General features: G+C 43.6%; 1 protein-coding gene across 2 annotated transcripts in view; it reads left to right on the top strand.

Annotated features, from left to right (window-relative positions):
- ANXA4 (annexin A4) overlaps nt 1–9,167 on the top strand; it is a 33,749-nt gene that overhangs the window by 10,014 nt on the left and 14,568 nt on the right. For both annotated transcript variants that reach the window (XM_075062743.1, XM_032764964.2), the window contains exons 2-5: nt 1,890–1,946; nt 3,848–3,935; nt 5,177–5,271; nt 8,708–8,821. In XM_075062743.1, coding sequence (XP_074918844.1) covers nt 1,938–1,946; nt 3,848–3,935; nt 5,177–5,271; nt 8,708–8,821 — 306 coding nt within the window. In that variant the 5' untranslated portion in view covers nt 1,890–1,937. The remainder of the gene's footprint in view (nt 1–1,889; nt 1,947–3,847; nt 3,936–5,176; nt 5,272–8,707; nt 8,822–9,167) is intronic.

Here is a 9,167-nt window from a genome sequence, read left to right as displayed (position 1 = left end):
CCCTTTTTCCTGTCTATCCTTCCTGAGCAAACTATACCCATCCACACCAACATTTCAATCATGTGTATTATCCCACCAAGTTTCTGTGATGCCAGCAATGTCATAGTTGTATTTATTTATTAGCACTTCCAGTTCTTCCTGCTTATTACCCATACTTCTCGCATTTGTATATAGACATCTAAGATACTGATTTGATCTTGCCTCCCAGTTTTGCCCTCACTCTCCTTTCTCTCTGCCATTATAGCCTACGCTCCCTCTTGTTTCTGACCTATCTCCCAGGTCTTCCTGTTCCCCACTTACCTGTGGGCTTTGCTCACCTGTCCCCGTCAAACCTAGTTTAAAGCCCTCCTCACCATTTAGTTGGTGTTGGTCCTGCTTTGAGCAGGGGGTTGGACGAGATGACCTCATGAGTTCTCTTTCCAACTTCTATGATTCTGTGAATTGATGTGTTTGTTCAACCTATACCAGTATATTTTCTTTTCAAAATTGCCAGCAAACTCCAGCTCTACTTACAGTACCTTTCAAAGGAAGAGCTCAAAGAGTTTTGCAAAGCTCCTTGAGATTATTATCCAATTTGCTAGATGGGTAAATGGAGACACTGAGGAATTAAGGGCCAATGGGAGTTAAGACATCTATGCATTTATGAAAATTCCACAGATGCCCATTGACCTCTTTAGATACCTAAATATCTTTAATAATCTGCCCTCAAAAGACCTGTTCAAGGTCACACAGTGAGCAGATGGGAGGTGATGGGATGAGAATCCATCTGTCCAGACTTCCTGGCCTACGCTCTAGTTACTGGACCATACACCTGAAGTAGCTATCTAGTTATTCTAGTGGTGGAGCAGAATCTTGTTAATTTGCACAATGTGAGATTCACCCCTGGAGCAGAGGGCTGAAACAAGACAGGGCAACACTTACTTCCTCCAAACAGGGATTAAGTGATACCTAGGCCATGGGCTCGTGCTCTGCACAGGGCTGAATTACACCCACTTGCTAACTTACAACCATGAAGATTTTCCCACACAACCTAGCTGAGAGGGATTGCTAGGCTAACAGCGTTCCAGTGAATTCTCCTGTTGCTCAGACTTCATTATTTGTGCAATATACACTCCAGTATGCTTCATCGCTAACTCTCTATCCTGATAAACCCCAAGGGTCAGAATTAATGAATATATGTTTCGTGACGCAATGCTTTTTGTTTAAATCAAGTATTTTCTCTAGGTACTAACTGAGTGTTATGCTACAGATCTCCCATTCATTATTATTTATTATTTGTATAGCAATTAGCGGCCCTAGTCATGGATCAGGATCCCATCGTGTTCGGTGCTGTACAAATCCAGAACTAAAAAGGCAATCCTTGTCCACAAGAGCTCATTGGGGTGAAGGAAAGAGGTTGTACTGTAAATTGCAGGTATCAAAAGGTAGGATTGTCAAATAAACCTAACGCAGTTAAGCACCCGACTTCCAGATGAAATTTCATGTTTCTCTGGCAATTCCACCCTTCATATTTATTAGAAACCAGCATATGTTTAGAGTGGTTCAATCTGATATTTGAAGTCATGGATATCTATAAATATCCAAATGTGGTAAGTATCGCTGTAATTCTTAATTTGGTTTTGACTGTTAATAGTTGTTTGTTCAGTACAACTTGGAAGTTAGTAGTTATCTCAAAGCTGAATGTAACCTACTGTAACAAGAATGTTGCTGGACAGTTACTGCCTTTCGCCTTGAAGAATGAAGCAGTTATGTTATTTCTTTACAGTGTCAGGTAGAACCAGCCTCATTGATTTAAGTCACCTTTGGATAGAAGCAGAGAGGGTGAATTCTGTCAATTATTTTCTAGGACGCTTCCTTTTATCAACACTCCCTCTTTTTTTTTATTGCAGATAATCATCTGTTTGGGTACCTTGACGTTAAAATATTAACTGAATACTATGGCAAAGGTGAGTGTGTTTGCTTCCAGGTACCAGGCAGTGCTAGGTAGACAGTCCCTGCATTGACTACATTTATCTGATCAGTGCAATTATATTTACTTAGATAAATGATGTAGCAAGAAGAGGCTAGCACTGCCTGACATAGTGGGAAGGACTCATTGCTGCCTACTTCCTCATACTAGAATGTGGATTGTCTTCAGTAATCTATATATCTACTAACGGCCAGGTCTTGCACCAAAATCAGTGAGCTTTGCTATCGACTGGAAGAGACGTCAAGAGGTCGCTTAGTCCTATGACAGTAAGCACAACAGGTTCCTCAGAATTCTGCAGTTTCCATCCAAGTTGTTTCCAGCTATTCATGGAAAATGCCTAAGCTTCTCCTGCCAAATAGCTCCTGTTTAGGCATTAAGGCCCAGACCCTCAAAGGTGTTTAGGCACCTGTTCCCATTTATTTCAGTGTGAGGGAGTTACCTAAATACCTTTCAGGATGTGGGCCTAATGGCCTTATGCAATGAGCATTGAAATTAATGGAAAGACTCTCATTGTTCAGTGGGAACAAAAGCAAGCAATGTGAGTCAGTGGATCTGGCCCTGGATTGAGTGTCAAGATCCAGGTTCTAATCTCTCTGACATGATCAAGTCACTCAGCACCTCCCTGTGCCTCTGTTTCTCCATCTGTAAGATGGAAATGATCGTATTTGCCCACCGTTGTAAAAGTGCTGTGTAGGAGCCTTATAGGGAATTGATTCTTTCATGGTGATATGGATAACTATTGATAGTAAAGGGACATGCCACAACTGGATTTAACAAAGGTGCCAGATTGGCAGGCCAGGAGAATGGAGTCCTTTATTGAATTGCAGAACAAGTACAGTGCAGGCAGCAGCCAGGGGTTTCCCATGCCAATGTGGTTTAATCCTCAGTTGAAAAAGATGCCCCCCCAGGAGTATCTCTCTTGCAGGGTGAGGCAATGGCTTAGGGCAGAATGGAAGCTTGTCTCTGCAGTCAAAAAAGCTAACAATGTTGGGACCCATTAGGAGAGGAATAGATAATAAAACAGAAAATATCATAGTGCTGCTATATAAACCTATGATGGACCCACACCTTGAATACTGTGTACAGTTCTTGTTGCCTCATCTCTAAAAAGATGCATTAGAACTGGAAAAGGTACAGAGGAGGGCAACAAAAATCATCAGGGGGATGGAACAGCTTCCATATGAGGAGAGAGTAAAAGGCTAGGACAGCTGGGCTTGGAAAACAGATGACTGATGAGGGGTGCGGTATGATAGAGGTCTATAAAATAATGAATGGTATAGAGAAAGTGAATAGGGAAGTGTTATTTACACCTTCACATAACTCAAGAACCAGAGTTAGCCAACGAAATTAGTAGGCAGCAGGTTTAAAACCAGTACGCACGTGTTTCTTCATGCAATGTACAGTCAACCTGTGGAACTCCTTGCTAAAGAATATTGCGAAGGCCAAAAGTATAACTGGATTCAAAAAAGAATTAGGTAAGTTCATTGAGGATAGGTCCATCCACGAGTGTTAGCCAAAGATGGTCAGGGATGCAACCCCATGCTGTGGGTGTCCCTAGCCTCTGTTTGTCGAAAGATGGGACTGGCTTACAGATCACTCAATAATTCCCCTGATCTGTTCATTCCTTCTGAAGCATCTGGCATTGGCCACTGTCACAAGACACATTACTGGGCTAGATGGACCATTGGTCTGACTCAGTCTGGCCATTCTTATGTAACCTGCTGTACAGCTAAATAGACTCTCAAGTTGTTATATAAACACAAACCCCCTCCTCATTTTTGTAACTGGTCTCCCTTCAGAAGAATCTATATATAACTGGGATTTTTCACGTGTTCTTCTCTGGTTCTGTCTTTAACAATTGATGTTCTGTATATTTAGGCTGGAAACCGGGGCACAATCAAGGCGGCCTTGGGCTTCAGTGCTGAGCAAGATGCACAGAAACTAAGGAAGGCCATGAAGGGGCTTGGTGAGCTTGTATTTATTTTTATGACTCTAACCCTTTTGCCTCGGAGTGCCAGCACCCTGCATGTCATACAGTTCACTAGAGAAAAAGTTTGGTAACTTGTGTTTCTCTACTGACTCCTGCCCCACCCTCGAGCAGGAGGTGGGGATCACTTCATCCAGTCATGAAATGCAGCCACTTCTGGGGTGGATCAGGGCAGCTGTTATGCAGTATATAACACTACAAGGTAGCTTTGGCACAAATAATAAACACTATCCATATGGAAGGAATTTCAATTTAATACTATCTGAGCAGAGGGAATTTAAAGGGGCAGAATGTTATTCCCAGATTGGGAAAGGACAGCACTGCCTCCAATCCTACAGGAAGGAGGTGGAGTTTGTTTGTTTTCTGGATGTTTGATCATGGAGAGCAGCTGAAGCTTACCTGTCTATCACTATAGTATCTCAGTGACTCATTCACACATGGATAATAAATCTATCCCCACAACACTCCTGCGAAGTAAGGAAGCATCATTATCTCCACTCTCCAGATGGGGGAACTGAGGCACAGAGAAGGATGCAGGGATTCCTTCGAAGGTCACCCAGGAAATCTGAGGCACAGCTGGGAACTGAACCCAGTTCAAAGCCCTGGCTTTAACCGCAAGACTGTCTTTAATCAGCCTGTGATTTGTCTCTCCTGGAACAGGGTGCTCTCAACACCCTATTAGGGTACTATGTCAAGACTGCCTCTGTGGGAAGAGGGGTCTCTTGTAAACTGTCAGTGCCCACTTCTGCTTTCTTGGAGGTCTCCATCCAATTGATGGCCGGGCTTATGGGGTCAAACTGACTCTCAGTCCAAGGTGGCATAGCTGGAGGTCATGATAAAATGCCTTCCTAACAAGGGGAGCTTCTGAGTGTGTAACCCACTGACAAGTGAAAGTTATAGGGTGCCCTCCGTGCCCGATCCCCAGAGGATGGGAGTCAATTACAGCCCCACCGAGGGAACCCTGTCTCTTTAGAGAAAGCTATAACGCCATATACTCTTTCCTTTGGAGGTTCCCCCGTTCAATCCCCAATATGTTGGCCAAGATGGTAGCCAACACACGTGGTCTAGTGCTAGTTCTCTAGTGCCGTCAAAAATTAGGTTTTAGAAGGAATAAAAACGGTTTGTATCACACCTGACAAGTCAGCTGAGTTGCCTGCTTCAAAATTAATACTTATTTATAATATTAACAATCTGGCTGGCTTTCCGGTGTCTCCCCCCAGGTACCGATGAAGATGCCATCATCGATATCGTGGCCAAGAGGAGTGCATCCCAACGTCAGCAAATTTTAATCACCTATAAATCCACTATTGGCAGGGTAGGTAGCCTCTGAATTTCTAGATTATGATCTAGACAATTCCTGGACTACACGTTTTGTATAGAAAATTAATGACTTCCCTCATTCAGTTGTGGAGAGGCAAGACACAACTTTTGCTGGCCTTAGCACAAAGCTCACTGCTGTCTCCGTTCACTTCAGTGCGGTTGCTCATCCAAAGAAAATTGTAGGGTGTCTGTTAAGATTATCTACCAAAATGTAGCAGAAATTTGGTCAAGCAATCTATCTACACACTTGCCTTTATGCTAGCTAGTGGATGGTCCTTAATACCACATGGCACTGATGCAATATAATCTCGGGTATGATTCGTTACAAGTGACTTTTCCTATGACACTTGGCACAACTGGTACCTAACAATCGTACAGTGACCATCCAAGTTGTACCCAGCTGTTCAGTGAGAATGACTAAGTTATGACTGTTCTGCCCCTGCTTTTCTGCCATATAACTTCTGTTTAGGCATACAATGCCTTGCCCATTGACCACTGAAGTCTGTGGAAAGACACTTGTTGAGTTTAATGGGCTTTGGATCAGACTTTAAAGCCCAAAGCACCAAGTCTCCACCAATTTTCAGGGTTTTGGAGGTTTTGTGACATTAGAGTTCAATTTTTTTAGAGGTGCTGAGTACTAACACGACCAAAACTGAAGTCAAGGTGAGCTGCTGGTGTCTGGATGCCCAGCGAGCTCTGGATCTCAAACTGAGCACTCCAGTTTCATGGATCCTCTGGCCTATGCCCATGGTGAGAATGACTGCTGAATATCCAGCTCCCCTGGCACCAAGGGGTTAATGGCTGAATCAGTTTAACTTGCTTAACCTGCTATTAAAGCCTTACCTTTTATCTTGTGTAAACTTTCTGAGCACATGCTGTTTGTTTGTTGAGCAGGCTCTTCTGTGCCTGCAAAGAAAGTGGTTACAGGGAAACAGATCTGTTCACTGGGAGCCACTGCTAATAAAACTCATGGCAGTGTGAACTACTGACCCACCTTAATGGTCACTTGCACACCTGGTAATTCACCCCACTATGCCCTACCCTTCATGCTCCATCCATTAACAAGCAAATCAACAATGCTTTTAGCGCTAACTGCGATTTAATCTACTTTACTAGTTTACTTTAAGGCTACCATACCTACAAGATTGTTCATAAGTACAGCAACAGTATGATTCACAGGCTTCAAAGCGTGTGACAAACATTAAAAAAACTAGCCCAGTTTCCAAATAAGGGTCACATTGCAGTGATCTGCTTAAAGGTGTGTTTTTGTGTTGGTTGGGTTGTTTTTGTTTGTTTGTTTTAAATTCTTCCTGCTTTTTATGGTGCCTTTCATCTGAGAATCCCAAAGCCTTTTAAAAACCCATTAACGAATCAGTCCTCGTCACACCCCGGTAAGGTTGGTGTATGTTACTGAATTCTGTTTAGATGGATAAAAGGAGGCACCAAGAAGTAAAGTCTCTTGGAAGGGCTTCCAGAATGATTGGCCTTACAAACCCAACAAAGATATTATTCTAAGGCAGGGGTAGGCAACCTATGGCACGCGTGCCAAAGGGGGCATGCAAACTGATTTTCAGTGGCACTCACACTGCCCTGGTCCTGGCTACCGATCCGGGGGACTCTGCATTTTAATTTAATTTAAAATGGAGCTTCTTAAACATTCTAAAAACCTTATTTACTTTACATACAATGATAGTTTAGTTATGTATTATAGACTTTTGGAAAGAGACCTTCCAAAAACATTAAAATATATTACTGGCACGCGAAACCTTAAATTAGAGTGAATAAATGAAGACTCAGCACACCACTTCTGAAAGGTTACCGACCCCTGTTCTAAGGCCTGGTCCACACTGGAAGAGTTATAAGGGTACACCTTATGTCCTTTAGAAATATATTTTTTATTGATAGTTATACCAATGTATGCAGCAGTGTGGACTCAGTTATACCAGTATTATTATTAATGTGTATTATTGTAGTCTTAGGAGCCTCAATCATGGACCATGAGCCCATTGTGCTAGGTGCTGTACAAACACAATAAAAAGATGCCCCAAAGAGCTTACAGTATAAAAGTAACCTTTGTTTACTGAACCAGAAACAGCTGTACCAGACTAAGCACCTTTATACTGGTCTACCTACATCCCCAGTGGGAGGTGGGGGAGGGTTATACCACTAACTATACTGGCATCAGGGCCGGCTTAGGCTTTTTTGCCACGCCAAGCGGCAAAGGGGGACAAAAAAAAAAAAGCCGCAATCGGCGGCAGTTCAAATGTGCTGCCTGATTCCTCGGCGGTGATTCAGCAGCAGGTCCTTTGCTCAGAGAGGGACTGAGGGACCCGCCACTGAATTGCTGCCGAAGACCTGGACGTGCCGCCCCTTCCCATTGGCCGCCCCAAGAACCTGCTTTGTTCACTGGTGCCTGGAGCTGGCCCTGACTGGCACATCTTTCTGGTGTGAACTAGCCCTGAGTTGCTGCCCACGTTCTCCTCTGCCGATCCCCACAATGATTAAGAGCAAAACGTGAAGCAAAAATGGCTTTAGAAAGAAATGTTAAACAGCCATGTTAACAAGTGAATGGCGAAGCTGCTAAAATCAGGCATGGATGATGTTAGGAGAAGATGTGAAAAATAGCCTCTCAGGTGTATCCTTATCATTCCCAAACCAATCTCTCTCGTAGGGTTATTCATCAGTAGAGATCCAAGCTCTTCACAGTCGTTAATGTGTCTCTTCCCACAACACCCGGAGGAGGCAGGGCAATGCTATGATCCCTGTTTTACTGTTGGGGAATTAAACTGAGAGAGACTGAGGCCTTGTCTACACTACAGATGCTATGGCACAGCAGCTGTGCCCTCTAGCCCTATAGCGTAGGCACTTGCTACAGTGATGGAAGTGGGGTTTTTAATCTACCCCCTTGAGAGGCAGTAGCTAGGTCAAGGAAAAATTCTTCCGTTAGCCAGGTGGAGACACCACTAGGTTTAGGTCAGCTTCACTACATCTCTCAGGGGGTGTGAATTTTTCACACCCCTGAGCGACATAGCTAGGTTCAACCTATAGTTTAGGTGTAGATCTAAGCCACTTGCCCAAGAGGATGCGATCTGTGGTGGAGCAAGAGATTGAACCTGGTCTCCCAAGTCATAGGCTAGTGCCCTAACCACTGGACTAGCTGACTGCAGAGCAGGAGTTAGATAAGATGTACTGGAATTACCAGAGTTGGACTTCAGCCAGGAGTTTTGTATAGAGTAGCAGAGGCGCTGGAACAATTTGTACAGCGGGGGTGCTGAGAACCATTCAATCAAACTGTAAACCTTGTATATGGTAGGAACCATTTCAAGCCAAGGGATGCAGCAGGATGCCCAGCACTCCTAGTTTCAGCACCTACATAGAGGAGTGGGGCTTTTTGTTCTCATGACTATTTATCCCTTTCCCTGGTTTTCTAGGATTTGATTGGCGATTTGAAGTCTGAGTTGAGTGGGAATTTTGAGAAGGTGATAATTGGACTGATGACTTCCATCACACTGTACGATGTGCAGGAACTGAAGAGGGCCATGAAGGTTGGTAAATATTCACTGACATTACAAAAACACCAGTGAGTTCAATACTTGGCATGAATTAAACATTCCCCATGCAACTTCTCCCAAGGGAAGAAGAAAGAATGTGTGACAGGGTGCTAGTCAGGTCACTTAATACAATTCTGGAAGGTGCTCTCTGCTACTAAGCTAATGAGGGTTGTATAAGAACCTGAATAGAACATTTCAGAGTGGTAGTCGTGTTCGTCTGTATCAGCAAAAAGAACGGGGAGTACTTGTGGCACCTTAGAGACTAACACATTTATTTGAGTATAAGCTTTCGTGCGCTAAAACCCACTTCATCCGATGCATGCAGTGGAAAATACAGTAG

The sequence above is a fragment of the Chelonoidis abingdonii genome, chromosome 2 (genome assembly GCF_003597395.2).
Source record: "Chelonoidis abingdonii isolate Lonesome George chromosome 2, CheloAbing_2.0, whole genome shotgun sequence".
NCBI lineage: Eukaryota > Metazoa > Chordata > Testudines > Testudinidae > Chelonoidis > Chelonoidis abingdonii.
The sequence above is the reverse complement of the archived record's forward strand: the minus strand, read 5'-3'. Positions and strand labels throughout refer to the sequence as shown.